The 24,800-nt window shown below is 37.4% G+C and overlaps 1 protein-coding gene across 1 annotated transcript in view; it reads left to right on the top strand.

Moving 5' to 3' along the window:
- Positions 1–24,800, top strand: part of PCLO (piccolo presynaptic cytomatrix protein) — a 424,370-nt gene that overhangs the window by 196,129 nt on the left and 203,441 nt on the right. The window contains exons 4-6 of the mRNA XM_049641366.1: positions 5,976–6,635; positions 17,136–22,230; positions 22,594–24,608. Coding sequence (XP_049497323.1) covers positions 5,976–6,635; positions 17,136–22,230; positions 22,594–24,608 — 7,770 coding nt within the window. The remainder of the gene's footprint in view (positions 1–5,975; positions 6,636–17,135; positions 22,231–22,593; positions 24,609–24,800) is intronic.

The raw sequence follows: 24,800 nt of genomic DNA, 5'->3' as shown, positions 1-24,800 counted from the left end.
TGGAAATATCAGAAATACCTCACTGCATACACTTGTAAAGTGCAGTCTCATGAATGATCAGATTTCTAATACCCTCATTGTGTAGTCTGGCAACTGATTGTGTAATCTGAAAAAAAACAGTGCATCAACTGTGAATTCAGTCCTTTTTTCTTTTACAGATAACAGAAATAAATTTAGAAATTTAAACAAAAAGTCTGATTTTCAGAATCTCAACTTGAACTGTAAGAATGTATGGGCTTTAGGTAAAAAGAACAACTTAATCCAAGACTACAGGTGAGACTGATACCAGTGATAAAAGTCTCAGGTAACTTTACTTCCCAGTTTTTGGACCTGTCAATGAGTAAATAGTGATTTATATATATATATTTTTTAATATATGAAATTTATTGTCAAATTGGTTTCCATACAACACCCAGTGCTCATCCCAAAAGATGCGCTCTTCAATACCCATCACCCACCCTCCCCCCCTCCCACCCCCCATCAGCCCTCAGTTTGTTCTCAGTTTTTAAGAGTGTCTTATGCTTTGGTTCTCTCCCAGAGTAAATAGTGATTTCTAACCAGATTATTAGCATAATTTTCAGCTCAAAAAAATAACATTCTGAATAAACAAACACACAGAAACCTATGTAAAATTCTTATCGTTGACTCAAAAACTTAATAGTGGGCTGGAAACTCAAAGATATTAAATGTCAGTTCCTGTGATCACTTGGTTTTCCTTCACAGAATTCTGAGTAGGGGACACCTAATCTCTGCTTAAATACTTTCATCGATGGAAACTATCTGACCTTCCAAATTGGTAAGATTGGTCTTTTCATGAAAATTCACGTTAAGACGCAGCTGAGATTTGCCAGGTACAAATACCAGTGCTGATGCATGGTTTGCGGCCATCACAGCTCTGCCATTTTAAGTCTAAGGCCGACTTTCAACCTGCCGCAGGTCTTATTATCATGCTTCAGAAATGATACTTAGAAAAATAAATAGGCAGGCCTGGAGTTCTGAGATTTTCCTTAATGGTATTGTTGCTATAGTTACAGCTGAAATGTTACATAAAGCAAATTGCTTATTGATGGAAAAATGCTGAGTAGCATAGCAGCATCCCTTTTCTGGGTTTTTATTGCCTTCATTTTCTACTTTCCTCTTAAGATTAATGGATTTGTGGAGCGTTGTTTTGAACAAGCCCTGATGATTTGATGTTAAAATAAATGCATTTTATTAATATTGTACCAGCTGACAATTGGATATATTCTAGTATGTTGTGATCAACATGGAGTTGTTTTTTATTCGCTAATTGCTTATCAGAATTTTTTCCTACTTGGATATGAATTTGTTATCCTGGTTATAAATGTTGAAACGCTGAATAAAAAGGTGATTGGTCTCATAGTATAGAGTCTTCTGAATTTATTGAATACATTTAATAATATGGCTAAAAACTTTTATTATGTTTTATACTATTATACTTACATAATACTGAGAATAAAATGTATTTTAAAAACATAGTAAAACAAATGGAAATGATCTGACAGGATCTATAATGATGACTTCTGTTTAAAAAAAAAAAAGGCTCCATAAGCATCTGTATTTTTCTGTATATTTTTCTATGTATTTTCTTGTATTTTCTATGCAAGAAACTCAATGATATAAATGCCTTTAGTATATATAAATATATATTACATAGTATGTAACATATATTCATTTTCTGATTGTCTTTCTTTATAAGCAAATATTTAAAGATAAACCAGTAAGTCTTTTGATATTTAACCTTAAGGCAAAATATGAATAATCCTGTCTTTTTCAATTTACAGAAGGAGTTAATGCTATGTGTGGTAAAATCCTTTCAGGTGGTAAAAGTCATATATGGCAGTGATACTTTTTGCATTGAATTCTTGTATAATTTAGGCATCTTGCTTATTTTATCTCCAGTTTGCTACTGGACTAGAAGCATTATGAGTATTTTTTTTTTCTAATATATGAAATTTATTGTCAAATTGGTTTCCATACAACACCCAGTGCTCATCCCAAAAGGTGCCCTCCTCAATACCCATCCCCCCCCCCCCCCCCCCCCCCTCCCCCCCCCCACCCCCCTTTTTCTTTTTTTTTTTTACAGTCTCTTTTTTTTTTGGCCTCTCCCCCCCTTAACCCTTTTTTTTTTTTTTTTTTTCCTTCCCCTCCCCCATGGGTTTACCCAAGGGATACAGGAGTACTGATGCATAGGGGCACTTGTACCCCAATGTTTATAGCAGCACTTTCAACAATAGCCAAATTATGGAAAGAGCCTAAATGTCCATCAACTGATGCATGGATAAAGAAATTGTGGTTTATATACACAATGGAATACTACGTGACAATGAGAAAGAGTGAAATATGGCCTTTTGTAGCATTATGAGTATTTAATGGTGTGGCTGTTGAGGAACTAGGAGGGCAGACGACATTTTATTTTGGACCTAGACATGTAATGTTTCTTAATTAAATCTCTGAATACAGTGATAACAAAAATCCTTGGGATTATTTTTGGTAAAGAATGCAAAAAAAAAAAAAAAGTGAACTATGGCTTTTGACATCTTATGTGATTGTAGAAAATTTCCCAAATTATCATTTGTGAAGCCAGTTTTTCTAGTAACTGTGTTTGTACTTAATGATGATATGATAATGACAATAACCCATGCTGTCCAAAATGAACTTTTTTGAAAATTCATTTTTACTCATTGTTAAAATTGATCAGCTTTGCTTTTCTCATGTCTGCTTTCGATTTTACCCTCACTGCTGCTTTTTCTTATCCCCTTTTAATAAATAAAATTTAAATTTGCATGTTTAAAGAAATATACAATTTTTGGTGTTACAATAGTTTTCCCCCTTTTTAGTTCCTTACTGATATTATAACGTCCTCTGCTTGCAGAACTTGCTGGCATTCTAATTTTGGTTCTAGGGCTGCAGAGAAGAGACACATGTATAAGGCTGCCAATTCAGCTTTTCTAATTGGTGAAAAAATATTCCCTTGTGATTCATGAATTATCAAATTCCTTATATTCTATGCAGATTCATTAGACAATCCTGTTAAAAGCATTATATGCTTTCCGTTTTCCATATAAATAGATATAAATAGAATAAATAGATACATAATAGATACATAAGTGGTAGTTATTTGACATGATAGTAACATCAGTTTCCAAAGTAACTTTGGTGACAAAATGTAAAGTCAAAAGAATTAGACCTGTCCTTATGATCTTACTTAAAATGCAAATCAGTAATGCAATTGAGACACCAAGTATAAAAATATCAGGTTTAACTGAATATGGATGGAAGTGTAAGCAAAACACAAATTTGAACTGGCCAGCCAGGCTCTCAGGATAAGATGGTTTTTCTTTTAGACTGACCCTATTATTGCCTTCCCTTTGCCTTTCAGACGGTGGTCATGTGGGTTATCACTATTTAAGTTTATCAAACATTATTTTAAATTGGGAAAATGAAGCATTTTATGTGACATTATAGATCAAATAGGTTATACCTTTTATCCCATTACCTAAATTTCAAATATATGAAAATGAGTATACTACCTTGAAATAGTCAGTTACTTATTTTCTCAATACATTTTCTTTTTTTTTTTTTTATTTAAAAAAATTGTGTTTAACATTTATTTGCTTTTGAGAGAGAGACAGAGCGCTAGTGGGGGAGGGGCCGAGAAAGAGGGAGACAAAATCTGAAGGAGGTTCCAGGCTCCCAGCCATCAGCACAGAGCCTGGCGTGGGGCTCGAACTCACGAACCAGCCACAAGATCATGATCTGAGCCGAAGTCGGACACTTAACCGACTAAGCCACCCAGGTGCCCCTCATTTTATTTTCATTTTAATTTCATTTATTTTCATTTTATTTTATTTCATTTATTTTCATTTTAACAAGAGCTGTATACCATTGCAGTATCAAAGTAAGAGATGATAACTTTGTAAAAACAATTTGTTCCAAAACCTCAAATAAAATAATCACATTATTATAGTTGATAAAAATTTGCAATGTAATGTTACCTGTATTCCTGCTAGATTAAAAACTTCCTAACTTATTTGCATTAGGACAAGGCCTGATAGGAATGCTTAACACACACCTGCATTTGGTTTTTAGAATCCATGTGACAAAACAGCAGTGATGCAGCTATTTTTGTCTGCTTTTGTTTAAAAAGAAAATGTCAGGTTCTGAATGAAAATATTCTAAACTGTGGCTCAACTGAGTAATGGTTTTTAAAACCACAGCATGGATTAAGATTGATTTTCTGTAGGTATTATGGCACTGCTTTCTCTAGGGACTATTTAGCACAAGGGCTGGAGCTTTTTGTATTTGACATAAGGGATCAAATCAGTTTCTTTCTTAAGACTTTTATATAAAGTTATTATATAAAGAAGCCACAGTTCACTCTAGAGCTGCTTAGAACTGAAATTAAGAAGGGAATTGGTATTGGATGATCATACACACAAAAAGCAAATGAACCCATAATGCATACTGATGTTTTATCGACAACATCTTATAAAAAGTAAATAACTGATTTTTGTCTTTACTCTTTAGATAAGCAAATAAGAATTATAATAGCTTACAGATTGCAAAACACTAATTTTTATTAAGCACCATTATTTAGATATCTAAAAAATTGGAAGCTGAAATAAGAAATAAAACTTAGATCCCTGATAATATTCTAGAACAGTAAGTGATTTTTGTCTCTAAATAATTTAAGTAATGTAACTAGAAAGAGTGATTCGATATGAAAAGCAGTTTGAAATTGAACTTCTCAAAAAAAACAGTGCAGCATATGAATGCAGTACTCTTTGTGTGACTTTCAACTGTAGTCTTTACAAAATAGATATTCATTAAATGTAACCATTAGAATCTACATATATAGCCTTTATTTCTTACATTATAATAGCTATAAGGTAAGAAAAAGTGCAACATACATCAATAGGGCAGAAATTCTGCAATATTATTAGTCTAACATAATCAGTCTCCCATGCCATCATTTGTATGTGTTAAGAGAGAGTGATTATCAGAATTCAGCTTGCAAAAGAATCAATCAAGAATTAACCAGTGTATTGAAAAGGCAGATCTTTGTCCCAGTCCAGGATCCTGTTAAAACAATTTTAGCAATTCCTAGGAATTTGCATGTCTTATGACCATCTCAGTTGATTGGTGCAGGTGGCCTATGGATTACACTGAGGAGCAGAAATATAGCAAACTGACTCAGCGATTCAAAAAACCCTGGGGGATATCAGACCGCTTGAGCCAGTGATTGCATTTTGCTCAGTTGCATAAGAAATGTGAATATTATTAAGAATGAAATTATTTTTTAGTCCTAAAGCAGGTAGAGAATTATGTACAGGTGACTCTTGAAAACTTTCATGTACCTTGTGAAGTTTTACTCTGGTCGATAGGGGCACATTTGACCCACGTCAAGAGATAGGAGGTTATACATTAAGTCCTAAAAGAGCTCTTGATTAATTGTAGTTAAAAGAAAATGACCATAAAATTTAATAGTTTTGTGTAAACATATGATGGAAATACTAATTTTAAAGCCACCAAGCTCAAAAATACAGTGTTTGGAACAAATGTAGATTTTTCACCAAAAAGTATGTATGTATGTATATATATATATATATATATATATTTATGTATACACATTCCATGGCTCCATCTTTAGTGCCATATATATATATATATATATATATATATATATATATATATTCTTTCTTATGGTGAAGAGAATGAATTGCCAATCTCTAATATGGAAAATAATATGAGGAAAATATTCCTCATATTTTTAGATTATAAATAGTATTTTTGCAGTCTTCCTTAGAAGTCTCTATTTCATTGGTTTGGAAAACAATCTACTTTCTCCCTGTACAGAAAAGCAACTAGAAATCACCAGATGTTAACCTTGGTATATGCAACCAAAGTGGTGCGTTATAATATAGTTAATCTCTTCATTGCTGTTTCATTTGCAGATTCAAGAATGGCTTTGTTTAAATTGCCAAACCCAGAGAGCAATATCAGGACAGCTTGGAGATATGGGCAAAATGCCACCTACACCTTCAGCACCAAAAGCCTCCCCTATGCCTGTCCCTCCAGAACAACCATCTCAGAAAACAGCAATGCCTACTCAAGTAAAAGTGAAAAAGAAGGAAGAAGAAGTAAAAACAGAAGCTGAACAAATCATTCCAGAAAAAGTGAAAGAGGTACCATCAGTGGAAAAGATTGTCCCGAAGGGGACCACAGACCACAAACAAGAGAGTAAACTAGAGAAAACTTTAGCCCCTGAAGACAAAAAGCCACTCCCAGAAGAAAAAAAGCCCCCTCTTGAAGAAAAAAAGCCACCCACTGAAGACAAAAAGTTACCTCCAGGAACAAAAACAGCTCTGGAGGAGGAACAGAAAAAAGACTTAGCTAAAACTCAAGTACCAACTGCTGAGGAAAAGCCTGAAGGCAGAGTGACTCCACAGGTTGTACAAGAGAAGCTACCACAGACCAAGATGGAAGACAAACCCTCTGGCCCACCTCCAAGTTTGTCAAAGGAAGATGGTGAGGTGCCTCAAAAAATTAAAGACCAGCCACAGGCAGCACGCCCAGCAAAGCCTGATCAGGTGGAACCTGGGAAAGAAAAAACAGTAAGTTATGTTTTCCTATCTTTGCACTCTGTTAGGTATATAAAACTTACAGATTTTTACCAAAGTACACAGAGTGCTTACTGCTAATTATGGAAGTGAGAGCCTTCAGTTAAAAGCACTTTCAGAAAAGTGTAACAATTGTTGTCGAAATGAACAAATTTGGCATTCTGACAGCTTAATCTAATTTAAATAAAGCAGAGATAGCAGATTGATTTTTCTAGCTTTTATGCATATCTAATAATTTACCAAAATTCTTTAGGGTGATAAAAATAGTTTCTTACAACTTTAAGGTTCTTCTTCTCTCTGCTATGAACATAAAATCAGTATCTACCTTTAACATAAAATAATATGTGTCTTAAGTTTCTATTTACTTAGTCACTTGGTTAAGCAAAAGTCAACAAGTTCCTTTTCACTTGAAAGCCTCTTAAGGTATGATCAGCCATTGAAAGGTCTAAATAATTGTGGTTGCCAAAAAAAAAAAAAAAAAGTGTGACTAAAATTTAGGACAAAAGTCATTTTCTGTAAAAGTTAATTGTAGTATTTAACATGATTTTAATATGATGTACTCTACTTGTTTACTATTGAAGGATTATTTATAATCCAGGCATAATCTGGAATAATATATATATTTTTTTTTCTTTAGTGCAAACTTTTAAGGGTATCTACCCATCTTAACCACTATCTGCACAAACAGCAGTGTTATTTTTCGAAGAATTCTGATTGTTTGAGAGCTACACCAGGTCTTACATCATATTTGGTTGAATAATTTTAATTGACAGATAACAACAATGACTTGAAGGAAAATGAAATGATTTATTAATATTAAAAGTTAATATTAGGGCTCTAATTAGAATCTGTAGTGCATCCCAACTCTTAGTTCCTTTTTTGGTCATTTACAGTTTTAACACTTGGTTTAGTAACCGATCTCTGATCTATGATATACCAGATAAATAAAATACATCATCTCATATATATCACATATATCATATATATAAAATATGATACATCACTTGTAATATGATGCCTCACTCACAGATAATTCATCATTGGTCTCCCCTCATAACATAAATGAGTTTATCAGAGTCAGAAAGAGCAGGTACCTGTATATTCTTCATCCTATGCCGAGATGTAGTATCACCATCACCACCCATTACTGCTTGTAGCCTACCACTTTGCACAACCTGATGACTTTTACCATTTCTCCCTTTGTAAAACGGCCCTTGGCTTTCATAACCCTTCCCTTTTTGTTCTCTTTTGGTCTTTCTGATCATACTTTATGAGTTCTACGTTGACTCCCTGTATCACTTTCTTTCCTCATTTCTCTAAGAGGAGGTTTTCTTTGTATTTTGCTTCATTTTTGTTTTGGGTATTGTCTTCTTTGTTCTTAGGAGAGCCCCATGAACAATTCTTAAGTCTACCTGTGCACCTTCTTCCCCTCTTTTGAGTATCAGATCTGCAGTTTCAAATACTCAGTAGATGTTCCACTTCAAAGCCTCCCTGTAAACTGGAACTCAATATGTTGGAATTTTATCTACACTCTCTAGAGACTTTTTCTGCTCCTGACTTTCTGTTTCTGGTAATGGCAGCATCATTCACCTGCCTCTACCTTCCTGGTCACTACCCTTCTGAGAGATCTGAGGCTTCTTCTTACTGCCTGCCCTTTGCTCTTGGCATCCAATTCATCACATTCCTGTCTGTTAGTTCCTATTCCTGAGCACACTCTTAATTATGGCCTTCATGACCTTTCATCAGTGATTTGAGTAATCTAATTACTGGTCACTGTGCCTTCTCTTTCTCCTTTCCTCCATATATAATTGTCACATAATTATTTTGTAGGGTGCACGTAATTTCACTCTATCACTCAGATATTGCTAATGCTTCTCCATTGCTTGCTAAATAGAATCTAAATGAGAAATATCCAGATATTTTGTTAACGCACTTTTTATTTTACACCTTTATCACTTTCTTTTTGTTGTGTCTTTTTATCACTACTTTTAATATTATTTTATAACCTTAATGTGTGTTACTTATTTGTAAATTAAATGTGTACAGTGGTTTATTAATATATTATGAACAGTATAAAACATTCACAAAAATATAAAATAAAATGAAATAGACTAAAATTGTTTTTATTATAATTATTTAAATAAAGTTACATTTGATCACAATAAAATATGATTAATAATAGTACTTTAGAGAGAACATGGATTGTGCTTCAGTATTTTTGAAAATCTTGGTCTGCAATTTTATGGTCGAGTTATCTTAAATTCAGCTTCTAAGTTAAGCTTATTTTGATATTTTGATATTTAGTTCTAATGACTATCCATAACAAGAAAGATAATCCACAAAGATATGTCAGAATTGGAAGAAGCGGATCAGAGTTTGTACTTCCCAAATCTTGCTACCTATTCTCTAAGTTTGAGACTGAAAATAATTTTTTAATTGTGGAAATTCCACAGGTAAATGTTTATCTTCCATGAGACCAATAGTTATTTGTTCTTGTTCTCTCAGAAAATACGGTATTTAAAATACACACACACACACACACACACACACACACACACACACACACATGAATGAATTGCTTTAAAATCCACTGGGGTTCTTCATCTGGAAGGGTTAGAAACAGATGAAAATATTCTGTTTAAAATGTATTAAATGAGCAGATACGACAGCTTTTAAAAATGACATATGTTATTTTATATAGCATAATCACATGGTTTCTACATATCTCTTTTCAAAGGACTGTTTTCACACCATAATTCTCTTCAAGAACAGCTAGTGTTTGTTTTTTCTAAGTACTTAATAAGTACCATATTGCTGATAACCAGAGTTTACTTTCTCCTATATACTTTTTTCCCCTCCATCATTCCATTTACTTTATAGCATCTAGTAAGTGGTATATTACTGATAACCACTTGTCATCACCAAAAAGTTGAACAAACTTGGGATTATCCTATTTTTGTCAAAAAAGACCCATCTTCATATTCTACAACTTTTTAAATTAATTTCCTATTATATTATCAGTAAACCTCTGTGATTTAAATAACTTTAGAGTTATTCTCTACCTCAGTACAAAATATACAAAATATATATTCTTCAAAATATAAAGGTCTCATCAGTATACAAAACATATGTCACATCTGTAAAATCCAGAGGTCTTCTGTCCAAATCTGACCTCCTTATAACAGATGTAGTAAATGAATTTCACAGGTATACTGCGATCTCTGTATTCTTACCCTTTTTAAAAGAATAATTCCAATCAAAGAAAAAGGCACTCTTCAGTAGCTAATATACAGTTTTTTCATAAAAAAATAAATATGTATACCTTAAACCATTCAATATTGTGAGGCTTACTTCTTTGGCATAGTTTTCCTTATTGGTTTACAGTAGTACTTTAAGTATTTTATTATTAAAGCAGAAATAGTAAGTATTATAAACTGAACATATTAGAAATATCTACACTTGAATTCTGTTATTACCAAAAGTTTTGCTACTTACTTTGTTCTAAAAATTTCTCTCAAACCTTCCTGTTATTTCTGTAGTCTTTCCAACAATATTGGCTGACAAGAAATACAGTTTAATTTGTCACCATATCATTTCGTACATATTACTGAATCCAGTTTTATCCAAATGATGTGTAGCTTTTTTTTTCTTTTATTATGAAATAAGAAAAATCAAAAGCTTCTAAATGTTTATTATGTAATTTGTTGAAAGTTGGTAAAGTACTGGAATATTTATTTTCAGAAAATTTTAGAGGTCTGTGTTGGTGCCACAATATCACTTGCTGTTGTGCTAAAGCTTACGTTGTGTTTAGGTAAGATTTGCTGTTAGCAATGAGAGATGTCAATACAGATGTCAAATAAGTTTCCTGATAATGTCGGGCATTTTTGGCTGGGTCCCAGCCCAGCTGATTTTGGCTGATTTAACTTGGTCATCATTACTTTTTTCTTGTAATGTTGCTAATGAAAAGTTTGTAATGATATGAAGCGTGTCAGTGTTTGTGTCTTTCTTACATTATTATTATCTTTGTGACGTGATTTTTTGTTTTGCCAGAATCTTTTGTCTACCACTTACCTATTCTAAGAAAACAGGTGTAATTGCTAGTAGCAAATAAAAGCCAGAGATCTGCCTAACTGAATAATAAGCCTCAGTCTAAAGATGGTTGAATAAAGTGACTACCTCACTATAATTTCTCCTTAGAGTGTGACTCTCAGTTTTCTCCCAGGATTTTTCACAAAACAGATGACCAACTCACATAAGGAATAAAAGAATATTAGCATCAATCCACTTATTAAATATTAGGAGAATATTTTTATATCAGTGTATAAAAATATATCTTCACATGTACTTCTTGTAGCCATTAGATGATTTTGCATGCTTGTCCAGGCTTCTGCACCCCACAGCCAGGACTCCTGTGTAAATAACTCAGTTTGGCTTTCTCAGCCCTGTGGAATTTGGCTCCAGTATAACTTGTAAGGAACGCCTAATATTCCCACAAGTGATACGTAGAACAACAGCCAAATAAATACGCCCTTGTGTAATTCCTGAAGGTAGTTTGACCTTTCTGCCCTCTTCACCTGTACTCAGTTCTTCTCTGTGCATAAATGCCGCACCCCTCCATCATCCCAACTGACAACCTCCCACTTGGATCTCTGGGCCACTTTTCTCCCTTGTGGCTGGTGCTTCTGCTGCTCAACGCCTTATGTTGATTGGTTTTAAATCTGTTTTTGTTTGAAATCAAAATAATACTCTTAATTTATCTCTTACAATATTCTTGGCACTATGTTAAGTATTTTCTTGATCATTTCATCCACACAACAATGAATGAGGTAAATATTGTATGTTTTTTAAGTTGAAAGAAACTAAATTCCTGTGCTCAGGATCACATGGCTGGGGATTCAGCAAAGCTAAGATTGTAGTCCAATTCTGATTATAAAATCATGGCATTTGAACACTACACATAATTCTTTCCTGTGACACTTGTACCATACTGACTTTACATGATATAATTATTCTTCTCTCTAAGCAGCTTCCACTATAATCCTAAATACTTTATGTAGTTGTTTACTTTCTTATATATTTATGTTATTTTAGTTATTCACTTGTCATTTGTGTCATTCATATTATCACAGCATATTGTTTACATTTCTCTGTGGCCACACCTTTTTGTCTCTGTTTATTCCTCTCTCACAAAATGTGTTTGTCGAAAGGGATTAAAATTTGTCCCCAAGTAGAATAAATAATTTGAAAGATACATCCTTCTTTACTTTTTTTAGTTTAATGTTTTAAAATTTCACATTATTACAGAGTTCTCTTTTTTTATCTATATACTTAAACAATATTGCTTGTCTGCATTTGATATATTACACTGAAACACTATATAGTTCTCCAGATAAAAATCGAAATTTGAATGCCCGTTAGCGTAAACTTTTTTTTTTTTTTTCTGGTTAAAATGACCAAGGGGTTAATATTCAAGTTAAATATAAGTCATTGTATATCATGGCAGAATAATCGGGATGAAAAATAATGAGGTTTTCTGTAGTGAAAAGGATTTTCATGTAGGTGAGACTATTTGATTTTTCTGTCCAGTCCCAGTGAATTTTATGGACTTAATCTTGTTCAGAATTTTTGGAACATTCAGACTAGTAATCCATTTTGACCCTAACATTGTATAAACGATTAAAGATCATTCATTTGTTGTCTTACTTTGGCCCATTGAAATAAATGGCTTGGGAAGATTAAGCAATATGGTATCCTTTCTTTGTCCAGTCTTAAGTTTAACCAAGAATTCAGGTGGTAACTACAGTAATGTTCAGAAAACTTCCATTTACCTTCAGTATGAAAGGCTAACCATTTCAGTATTTGTGAAAGGGCAGAACTAAGTTTGGCAGTACAGTGTGTCTTTGTACCTTCTCCATCACTAGAGAAGGCTTCAAGATATGATACCATCAGAAGAGTTTCACCTGGGGATTAGTTCATCACTGCCTGTCTCTGACTGGTCTCTAGGTCAACAAATGGCAGTGGAATATTGGAAGGAAAAGGAATTCTCCACTCTCTGTTTTGGGTTAGTAAGTAAAAAAATATATGAATCTTAGCCTCTGAAAGTTTTGAGTAATTGTTTCATATACACAGACTTAGAAACACTCAAGTCTCAAGTACCATAATTCTATACATGGGAAAAGTGCAATAATAATAACAGTAAAAGTAAGTGAAATGGAATCTAATGCTAAATGTACTTAGAAAAATGCATGGAAAATGTGTTCCTCAGGGGAACTGAAAAATGACATTGCTATTAAAAAAAAGGTGTGCTTAAATTATGTTTGTTCCCACTCACTGCCTCCATCTAAGATGACAAAATTCTCACATAAAAGATAGATGCCTGGAGTTTTCATCTTAATTTAATTTCAGAGGTCATTCTAGATTGTATTACATGTAAAAAATGAAATGGGTAATTAATTTCAACTTCTGATTATTCAAATGAAGAAAATAATGCATAAGTAATAAACTACCGTGATGTTTATGCACATAAATGCATATATGTGTTATATATAATACATACGAAATTTAGAAAGAACTGTTTGGATCTATTTATTAAGTTTGAATATATTATCACAAGTAACATAATATTCTTCTCAAAAATAAGTATGTAACGACACATTTTTGAAGCAATTAGAAGAAAACTCCCAATCTTTTAGTCCTAGGGACTTAGAAACTTGGAAGAAAATAAGCCAAATTATGCCTCCCTCACATAAATACTTTGATCATATTCCTCTCAAGTTACAGTACTTCAGACATCCATTTGAAGATGGAATCGAGAAAACCAAACCCAACTTATACAGCATGTTTTATGTTCTTCTTAGTTCCATCTACTCTTTCTGATTTGATCACATTATTCCCTTGTCTAAAAAAAAAAAAAAAAAAAAAAAAAAAAAAGTTATCCAGGAACCAAGGGTTTTGCAGTGTATATTAGCTGTGTAGCCCAGTTAACCTGTGTGAGTAGGAATTTCACTCGTACCCCCACTCACAAATCTCCCAGAGAAAAGTAGATAGCCATAGAAGAGATCACTGCTTGGACGGATGAGTGCCTCAGTGTGCCCCTCTCTGTACATGAAGTAAAACTTCTTTTCTTTTTTTGTTTCTGTTTTTAGCAGCAGTGAGTGAAAAGATGAATGGGTAGGTGCCTTAAAGAGCCAAAGGGCCTGGTTGGTATGTGATCTGAGATTTAACCAGCTAACCGTGTAGTGAAGAAGATCACTCGCCTCTACCAGAAGACTTTGGTATGCGAGTTAGTGGGAGAAGAGTTGACATTAGGACTTTTTTTCACTGTACCATGGTACAATAAATACATGAGCAACTGTCTCTTCTGAAAAATTCAGACCAATGCCCTTTGGTCACCTAACTTGATTTTCTTATTAAACACTCCAAACATTTTATCTTAGACCTGCAAGCATATCGAGCAAAATCTTTGCAGCCTTTTACCACCTGATAATATGGAGAGTAACAGTCATTTAGAGGGGAAAATCATCACAGCATCATCATAGGTAAATAATGATTGAATCCTCTGCAGAATGTGGAGGAAAGAGACCGGGAGAGCAGCAGGAGGGAGAAATGGGTAGAATATGGTACCAAGGAAAGAAAGAAAGCTTGAGGACATGGAGATAGGCCACATAAGGAGATTGCAGGATGGGTATTTTGATATTTATGTGTGTTAGTCCCCTGTCTAATGTATCTTAATTCTGTTTGTCACATTATATGTCTGATCCTAATCTTATTTTTATAAAATGTAGAATCTGCAGAATCCATTGTATAAAACTCTAATTTCTCTTTTATTATACTCAAAAGAATTGTTATATATAACAATGGTTACGTTTCCTCCATATATGGATACTGTATTACCTTGTTGTTTTATAACCTATGCAGATGCAAAATAAAGAATATAAATGTCACTATCACAATTTGATTCTGAAAGATCTTTTTTTTTTAACCTTTTTTTTTTTTTTTACCTTTTTTTTTTCTTTTTCCACAAGGAGCTTAGGTACCCCACCTCTCTGGTTATGGTGTTTACTACGATTTAGTGAAGAGTGGGAAGGCAGATAAAGAAAGACATAGAAAGCATATTGGACTCAAAGAAATTGTGTTCATCAATGTGTAGGATATAAGGAGATAGAAACATCCCTCCCCTTGGACCATCTAGAAAGATTTTATTAGAAGTCTGCTTCACCTGTGCTGACCTCTTTAACGTGTAGCTCTTAAGATAAAGGAACCAATATTAGTTGGGTGCTCATGAGCCCTACTACTAACTAAAGTCTTGGAATTGTTGATAAGTAACTTTTTCCTGGGAAGACATCTGAAATGACCTGGAAAGTTAATTCATGGTAAACCAAAAAGTACTTACTGCTTTTTGCACTAGAGTTGTGAATAATATGTCACCGTCTTTTTGATTTTTTTTTTTTAAGTTTATTTATATTCTTAGAGAAAATGAGCAGGAGAGAAGCAGAGAGAGAGGGAGAGCAAGACAGAATCCCAAGCATGTTCAGTGCTGTCAGCACAGAGCCTGATGTGGGGGCTCGAACTCACAAGTTGTGAGATCATGACCTGAGCCGAAATCAAGAGTCAGATGCTTAACTGACTAAGCCCCTATCACTGTCTTTTTGAATTTGAGTTACATCGTGTTGTAAATTTGGCCAAAGAATTTTACCACATAATGTATTCAAAATACGTTTCTAACCATACATAGTAACAATATAGGTATTGAGAGAAACATGAGTGGAAAATGAATATCAAACCAACAGCTTCTATATTTGAGAACTCTACAGCTAAAAGAAGCAGAAAGACAAGGAGGTGGAGAAGGAGAGGAAGAAGGAGAAGAGAAGGAAGGAGAGGAGAGAAAGAAGGAAGAAAGTTTCTTTCATGTTTGTTGTTTGTTCAACCTGACGTGTGATCATGGGAGGAGCCCATGCTTACAAACCCACTGAAAATATTCAGATAGTTAGTTCAAGGTACAGACTTAGTGGAATTGAGGTGGCCTCAGAGGCCAGGGTGAAACAGAGCATGTCCTCCTGTGGTTTGTTTTCTGACCTCTTCATTCCATAGGGCTGTGGGGGTTATTTTAACACTCTAAGCATGACAACTCACTGGATCAGCTGAGTTCCATTTTGCTCTTGGGTAATTTTAATTTCGACTTCTACAAAAAGCCTCTGTGCTTAGTATTTTCATTTAAGGCTACTCTGATTCTGGAACCAAATCACTGGCATGGCCTCATCACAGCCCAAGAAAAGCAGCAGGTCGAGGCTGTGATTTGTCTGCTTAGTGTCCGAGCTCCTTGGAAAGCCCATGATCCCATTTAGAAAATTTAATTGTTGAACTGGTTGAAAGGAGCTGACTTTGACATGGTGTAAAGGTAAAAGTCCAATGTATTTGCAAAGTCAGAAGACATTTGTAAGTGATATTTATTAAATATCTTTGAGGTGCGATGCTGAAAATAAATGAGATTAGCAACACTATAAAAATAATAGCTGGATATTTCTCTTGAGGTAAAGCCATGAGTCAGTAATTATTGCATAACTTTTTCAAAGTTTATAGTTTCTAAACATTCACTTCAAATGATAGAGAATTATAATAACAATACCAAGTAAATATAGTGTCTTCACATCTTTAAATTATTTTTTATTTACACATCTTTTATTATTTTTTGATGTTTATTTATTTTTGAGAGAGAGACAGAACACGAGTTGGGGGTGGGGAAGAGCAGAGAGAGAGGGAAGCAGAGAATCCGAAGCAGGCTCCAGGCTCTGAGCTCTCAGTACAGATCCTAATGCAGGGCTTGAACCCACAGACTGTGAGATCATGACCTGAGTCAAAGTTAGACGCCCAACCAACTGGGCCAACCAGGCGCCCCTAAAGTGTCTTTTAAAAGTAGTGCCTTATTGGAGTCTATTTCAAAAATAAATCTCCTCTGATAGTTGAGATGGATAACATTACAGTCACATTACCTACATATTTCTGTTAAGTAAATTTTCCATCATCTCTTACAACTTGTAGTCTGGTACAAAGCCCATCCTCTGATTTTTTTTTTTTTCTTTCTTTGCCTGTCCTCAGAATTCAAAAGTATTGATTATATTAATGAAAAAATTAATTTTTCTCTTTGACAGTTTAGAACGTTTTTCCAAAGTAAATGTGCTGAGAAAGATAATCACGTGTTTGAAAGAAAATGCTATTGAAATATAAAGAGTATTCATGGAAAAAATCAAATGTCATTGAGAATTGACATTTAATTTAACTTAGTTTAACTGAAAACTAACCTTAATCAGTATGTATCAACTATTTTAACTGTTTTGGGCCCAGAGATTTTTTTTTTTTTTTTTAAATACTGGCCTATAGTTGAAAAGAAATCCTATAATTATTCCTCAGTTCATAGTAGTAATTGGGAGTAATAGAGAGGCCATGTTACTAGTTTAATCACGTTAAGTTTTTCCTGTATCTTTTCCTCCCTGCTAGGAAAAGGAAGATGACAAATCAGACACTTCAAGTTCTCAGCAACCAAAAAGCCCACAAGGTCTGAGTGACACAGGATATTCTTCTGATGGGATATCAAGTTCACTTGGTGAAATTCCAAGTCTTATTCCAAGCGATGAAAAAGATTTGCTCAAGGGACTCAAAAAAGACTCTTTTTCCCAAGAAAGCAGTCCTTCCAGCCCCTCAGATTTGGCTAAGTTAGAAAGTACGGTCCTCTCCATTTTGGAAGCTCAGGCAAGTACACTTGTTGAAGAAAAGTCAGAAAAGAAAACTCAACCTCATGAGGTTTCTTCTGAGCAGCCAAAGGACCCACAGAAAACTCAGAGTTTATCTGAAACAGTAGAAACTACAATTTCAGAAGAGGAGCTCAAAAAGAGTCCAGAAGAAAAAGACACTTTAAAAAAAGATAGCCAACAAGACATTCCTTCCAGAAAGGACCATGAAGAAAAGTCCGAGTTTGTTGATGACACAGCTACAAGAAGACAGCTTTATGATTCAGTCGAAGACAGTAGTGAAAGTGAAAATTCACCTGTTCCACAAAGAAAACGGAGAACCAGTGTTGGTTCATCGAGCAGTGATGAGTATAAACAGGAAGATAGTCAAGGGTCTGGTGAAGAGGAGGACTTTATTCGAAAACAGATTATAGAAATGAGTGCTGACGAAGATGCTTCAGCTTCTGAAGATGATGAGTTCATTAGGAGCCAGCTCAAAGAGATTAGTAGTAGTATTGAGAGCCAGAAGAAGGAAGACATGAAAGGAAAAGGGAAAGCAACAGCCGGGAAACACAGGCGACTAACTCGGAAAAGCAGTGCCAGCTTTGATGATGATGCAGGGAGACGCCATTCGTGGCATGATGAAGATGATGAGACATTTGATGAGAGTCCTGAGCTTAAGTACAGAGAAACTAAAAGTCAAGAGAGTGAAGAACTTGTAGTTGCTGGAGGAGGGGGGCTACGTCGCTTCAAAACCATTGAACTCAACAGCACAATAGCAGATAAATACTCTGCAGACTCATCACAGAAAAAAACGGCTTTGTATTTTGATGAGGAGCCAGAATTGGAAATGGAGAGCTTGACAGACTCCCCAGAAGATAGGTCAAGGGGGGAAGGATCTTCTAGTCTTCATGCTTCCAGCTTCACTCCTGGCACATCCCCTACCTCAGTGTCGTCTCTTGATGAGGACAGTGACAGTAGCCCAAGTCACAAAAAAGGAGAGAGCAAACAACAACGTAAGGCTCGCCACAGGTCACATGGTCCTCTTTTACCTACTATTGAAGATTCTTCAGAGGAAGAAGAATTGAGAGAGGAGGAAGAATTATTAAAGGAGCAAGAAAAGCAGCGGGAATTGGAACAGCAGCAAAGAAAGACTTCTAGTAAGAAATCAAAGAAAGACAAAGATGAACTTCGAGCTCAGAGAAGGAGGGAAAGACCAAAGACACCACCCAGTAATCTTTCTCCCATTGAAGATGCATCTCCAACAGAAGAATTACGCCAGGCTGCGGAAATGGAGGAGCTCCATCGATCTTCTTGTTCTGAATACTCACCTAGCATAGAGTCAGACCCAGAAGGCTTTGAAATAAGCCCAGAAAAGATAATAGAAGTGCAAAAAGTTTACAAATTGCCCACAGCTGTGTCTTTATATTCACCAACAGATGAGCAGTCTATTATGCAGAAAGAAGGTGGCCAAAAGGCATTAAAAAGTGCCGAGGAGATGTATGAAGAAATGATGCACAAAACCCACAAATATAAACCTTTTCCAGCTGTACCTGAACGAGATGAAATGTTTGAAAAAGAGCCTTTGTATGGTGGGATGTTAATAGAGGATTATATTTATGAATCTTTAGTAGAGGACACATACAATGGTTCAGTAGATGGCAGTCTGCTAACAAGGCAAGAAGACGAAAATGGATTTATGCAGCAGAGAGGGAAAGAGCAGAAAATAAGACTCCCAGAACAGATTTATGAAGATCCTATGCAAAAAATAACAGACCTCCAGAAAGAGTTTTATGAGTTAGAAAGCTTACATTCTATTGTGCCCCAAGAAGACATTGTTTCAAGCTCTTTTATCATCCCAGAAAGCCATGAAATAGTGGATCTGGGTAGTATGGTGACTTCCACCAGTGAAGAAAAAAAATTATTAGACGCTGATGCTGCCTATGAAGAACTCATGAAGAGGCAGCAAATGCAGTTAACACCTGGATCCAGTCCAACCCAGCCCCCCATCACAGATGACACGATAGAGTCTACCGTGGACTTTGACAGGGTGCCCGATGCATCTTTGACATCAAGTGTTCTCTCAGGAGCATCTCTTACAGATTCGACCAGCAGTGCAACACTCTCTATCCCAGATGTCAAAATAACCCAACATTTTTCAACAGAAGAAATTGAGGATGAATATGTAACAGATTATACAAGGGAAATCCAAGAGATAATTGCCCATGAATCACTGATTTTGACCTACTCTGAGCCTTCAGAAAGTGCTACATCCGTCCCACCCTCTGACACACCCTCTCTCACATCTTCTGTTTCTTCAGTTTGTACCACAGATAGCTCCTCACCCGTCACTACCTTGGATAGCATAACCACAGTTTATATGGAACCAGTGGATGTAGTAACTAAATTTGAAGATTCTGAGGGAATTTCTTCATCAACATATTTTCCGGGCAGCATTATAGACTATCCGGAAGAAATAAGTGTATCTTTAGATCGAGCCACCACACCAGATGGAAGAACTGGTGCTGATCATATCGTGATTTCCTTATCTGATGTGGAGCCTCCTATTCTAGAACCTATAGGAACTAAACCAGAGGGGCTGATTGCTGACACTATTTCCACTGACTTACCTGTATCTGCAAAAGACGCAGTGAAGAAAGCCAAGAAGGACACTGGGAATGGAATTATTCTCGAGGTTCTGGAAGCTTACAGAGATAAAAGGGAGAAGACTGAGGTTGAACTAACAAAGATGAGCTTTTCTGAAACTGTGTTTGATCAACCTCCTTCTTCTGCAGTGGCCCTTCCAGTAGGGGTGCGGGTTTCAGCAACGTGCTTTACATCAGGACAGGTCTTTGATCAAACAAAACCTGCATCTCCGTTGCCATCCGGCGGTCCTTCTGTTACCTCTCTTCCAACTAAAATGCGTCCATTCTTTAGAAGTTCTTCTTTGGACACATCAGCACAGCCTCCTCCTCCCCCTCCCCCTCCCCCTCCCCCTCCTCCCCCTCCCCCTCCTCCCCCCCCTCCACCTCTCCCTCCACCAACCTCACCCAAGCCAATCATTCATCCTACAAAAAAGTTAACAATTACAGCTCCAGAGACTGTAACCACTACAGCTAAACCTCTAGTTGATGCTGTTACTGCAGTAGAGGCTACAGCTATTCCAAGAAGTAATGGGTTACCTATAACAAAAATATGTACCACTGCACCTCCTCCTGTTCCTCCTAAGCCATCTTCCATCCCATCTGGACTTGTCTTTACACATAGACCTGAGCCAAGTAAACCTCCGATTGCCCCTAAACCAGCAGTCCCTCAGTTTCCAGTAACTACACAAAAATCAACAGATACACACCCCAAGCCAACAGGTCTATCTTTAGCTTCAAACATGACATTAAATTTAGTGACTTCAGCAGATTATAAATTACCTTCCCCTACCTCCCCAGCATCCCCTCACTCTAACAAGTCCTCACCAAGATTTTCCAAATCCCTCATGGAAACCTACGTGGTTATCACATTGCCATCTGAACCTGGGACTCCAACCGATTCTTCAACTAGTCAAGCAGTTACCAGTTGGCCCCTGGGATCACCCCCCAAAGACCTGATTTCCATCGAACCAGTGTTTTCTGTAGTTCCTCCTATGACAACTGCAGGAATGCCAAGTTCTTCAGAACAGAGCTTGTACATGTCAGGAGCTTTGGAGACATTTTCTGCTGTCCCTGTCACAACGTTATCTTCATTTCAAGCAGCCCCAACCTCAGTTACACAGTTTTTCACAACTGAAGTTTCCAAGGCTGAGGCTTCAGCAGCCAGAAGTGCACTCACTAGTGTTGGTCTCAGCAGTGTCTCTATATCGATTCCTCCAGAGCCTCTTGCTCTAGATAACCTACATTTAGAGAAGCGTCAGCATAAGGAAAATGGAAAGTTGCCGCTTGTTGGTGATGCCATTGATTTGCGTACAGTACCAAAAGTAGAAGTTAAAGTAACTGAAAAGTGTATGGATCTTTCTGCCTCCACAATGGATATGAAAAGGCAGACCACCACACATGAAGTCTATGGGAGACAAATCAGCGCCGTCCAACCATCTATTATAAATCTCAGTGCAACTTCATCAGCAGTAACGCCGATGCCCCTGGTCACTGAGACGGCGACTGTCGTCACGTGCGCAGCTAGTTCAGGTTACACCATGGGCCCAGAAAGCCTAGTGGGTATAGAACATGCAACACCAGCACCCCTCCAGCTTACTACATCGAAGCATGCTGAGCCTCCCCCGTACAGGATACCGAGTGGCCAGGCCTTTCCTGCAGTTAGGGAGGATGCACCAATAAACTTATCTTTAGGTACATCAGCACACCCAGTGACATCGGCTGTTACAAAACCTGTTACCGCACCTCCTGTCGGAGTCACAAATGGATGGACGGATAGCGTCACACGCCAGGGAATGGCTGATGGAGAAGTAGTAGATCTCAGTACAACCAAGTCTCACAGAACTGTTGTAACGATGGACGAATCTACTTCCGGTGTGGTGACCAAAATAGTAGAAGATGATGAAAAGCCTGTCGATCTGACTGCAGGAAGAAGAGCTGTATGCTGCGATATGGTTTACAAGTTACCTTTTGGAAGGAGCTGCACAGCACAGCAGCCCGCAACTACTCTTCCTGAGGATCGTTTTGGTTATAGGGATGACCACTATCAATATGACCGGTCAGGCCCTTCTGGTTATAGAGGGATTGGGGGAATGAAACCTTCCATGTCTGACACGAATTTAGCAGAAGCTGGACATTTTTTCTATAAAAGTAAGAATGCTTTTGATTATTCGGGAGGAACTGATACAGCAGTAGATCTAACTTCAGGGAGAATTACTGCAGGTCAGTATGATGTGGCAGCAGACCTTTCCTTGAAATGTCATTATGGTGTCCCTCATCTCATTTCAGGATGAAAATGTGGTCCCTTTTCCAATTGTGTTACTTTTTCTCTTTCTTTGGATGTTTTGGCAGCATATTTCGGAGTACATGTGCGCTTTTGTTTCTTCAGTTTTTAATTTGTTCTGCCCAAAGTCACCTGCATGTGCCTGCATGTTCAACATTGCTTTCATTCTGCATCCAATTAGATTAACCTGTGGATTTGCATGCAGTCCCATTCATTATGTTCGTCAAGATCAAGAGGGCCCTCAAACCCCAAACGCATCATTTATTATGGGAACTGGACTGTAACTCTACCCTGTATTTCAGGTGAGGTAATGGATTATTCAAGCAAGACTACAGGTCCATATCCAGAAACACGACAAGTCATTTCAGAAGTTGGGATTAGTACCCCACAGTATTCCACAGCAAGAATGACTCCACCTCCGGGATCCCAGTATGGTGTGGGGAGTGTTTTGAGGTCATCCAATGGTGTTGTCTATTCTTCAGTAGCAACTCCGATTCCCTCCACGTTTGCTATTACCACACAGCCTGGCTCCATTTTCAGCACCACGGTGAGGGATTTGTCTGGCGTGCACACAGCTGACGCGGTGACTTCGTTATCCGCCCTGCACCAGAGCCAGCCAATGCCTAGATCATATTTCCTAACAACAGGTGCATCTGAAACAGACATTGCAGCAACCGGTATCGATATCAATGCCAGTTTGCAAACTATTACAGTGGAAACCCTTACCGCTGAGACAATAGACTCCGTTCCCACTCTAACCACAGCCTCTGACGTGTTTTCCGAAGTGGTGGGAGACGAAAGTGCTATTTTAATTGTCCCCGAAGAAGGCAAACAACAGCAGCAGCTCGACTTGGAGCGTGAGCTCTTGGAACTGGAGAAAATCAAGCAGCAACGTTTTGCCGAGGAATTAGAGTGGGAACGTCAGGAGATTCAAAGGTTCCGAGAACAGGAAAAGATCATGGTTCAAAAAAAGCTGGAGGAGCTGCAGTCTATGAAGCAGCACCTTCTGTATCAGCAGGAAGAAGAGCGGCAAGCCCAGTTCATGATGAGGCAGGAGACATTAGCTCAGCAGCAGTTACAGCTGGAGCAGATCCAACAGCTGCAGCAACAGCTTCACCAGCAGCTAGAAGAGCAGAAGATTCGCCAGATCTACCAGTATAACTATGACCCCTCTGGAACTGCTTCTCCGCAAACCACGACAGAGCAGGCAATTTTGGAAGGTCAGTACGCTGCCCCAGAAGGCGGCCAGTTTTGGGCACCTGAGGATGCAACCACCACGGCCTCGGCCGTCGTGGCGATTGAAATACCACAGAGCCAAGGATGGTACACGGTGCAGTCTGATGGCGTCACTCAGTACATCGCCCCACCTGGCATCCTGAGTACAGTGTCAGAAATACCTCTAACAGATGTGGTTGTGAAAGATGAGAAACCACCCAAAAAGAGAAGCGCTGCGGCTAAAGTCCGTGGACAGTATGATGAGCTCGGGGAACATATGGCTGATGATCCGCGCTGCTTTAAAAAGATAGTGGACAGTGGCGTTCAAACCGACGACGAGGACGCGGCAGATCGGAGTTATGTGAGTAGGAGGAGGAGAACCAAAAAGAGTGTTGATACGAGTGTCCAAACTGATGACGAAGATCAGGATGAATGGGATGTGCCTGCTAGAGCAAGGAGGAAAGCTCGAGTAGGGAAATATGGTGACAGCACTGCAGAGGCTGACAAGACCAAACCCCTTTCCAAAGTCTCCAGCATAGCAGTTCAAACAGTAGCAGAGATATCTGTGCAGACTGAACCAGTCGGAACCATAAGAACACCTTCAGTACGGGCACGCGTGGATGCCAAGGTAGAAATAATTAAACACATTTCAGCACCTGAAAAGACTTACAAAGGGGGCAGTTTAGGATGTCAAACAGAAGCAGATTCAGACACACAGAGTCCTCAATATCTGAGTGCCACATCTCCACCCAAAGACAAGAAACGCCCAACACCTTTAGAGATTGGTTACTCATCTCACCTTCGGGCAGATTCCACATTACAGCTGGCTCCTTCCCCACCCAAATCTCCAAAAGTCCTTTATTCACCCATCTCACCACTTTCACCAGGCAAAGCCTTAGAATCAGCCTTTGTACCTTATGAAAAACCCCTCCCTGATGATATAAGTCCGCAGAAAGTACTGCATCCAGATATGGCTAAAGTGCCCCCGGCAAGTCCTAAAACAGCCAAGATGATGCAGCGGTCCATGTCTGACCCCAAGCCTCTGAGTCCAACAGCAGATGAAAGTTCCAGGGCTCCTTTTCAGTATACCGAGGGCTACACGGTAAGAGTGATTCTTTTCAGTTAGAAGACAGTAGATGAGTTGATGTTAACCATGTGTGTGCAGACTTGAGGAGGCGTTGAGGCTCCTGGTAACTTAGGAACCTAATACTAAAGTTTAGTAAGGACTAGTTTATTAGAAATTTGGGGAAAAACAGAAAAGTCTCCACCCATTTAGAAATACCAAAAGAAGAAG

The sequence above is a fragment of the Panthera uncia genome, chromosome A2 (genome assembly GCF_023721935.1).
Source record: "Panthera uncia isolate 11264 chromosome A2, Puncia_PCG_1.0, whole genome shotgun sequence".
NCBI lineage: Eukaryota > Metazoa > Chordata > Mammalia > Carnivora > Felidae > Panthera > Panthera uncia.
This window is presented reverse-complemented; position numbering and strand designations above follow the sequence as displayed.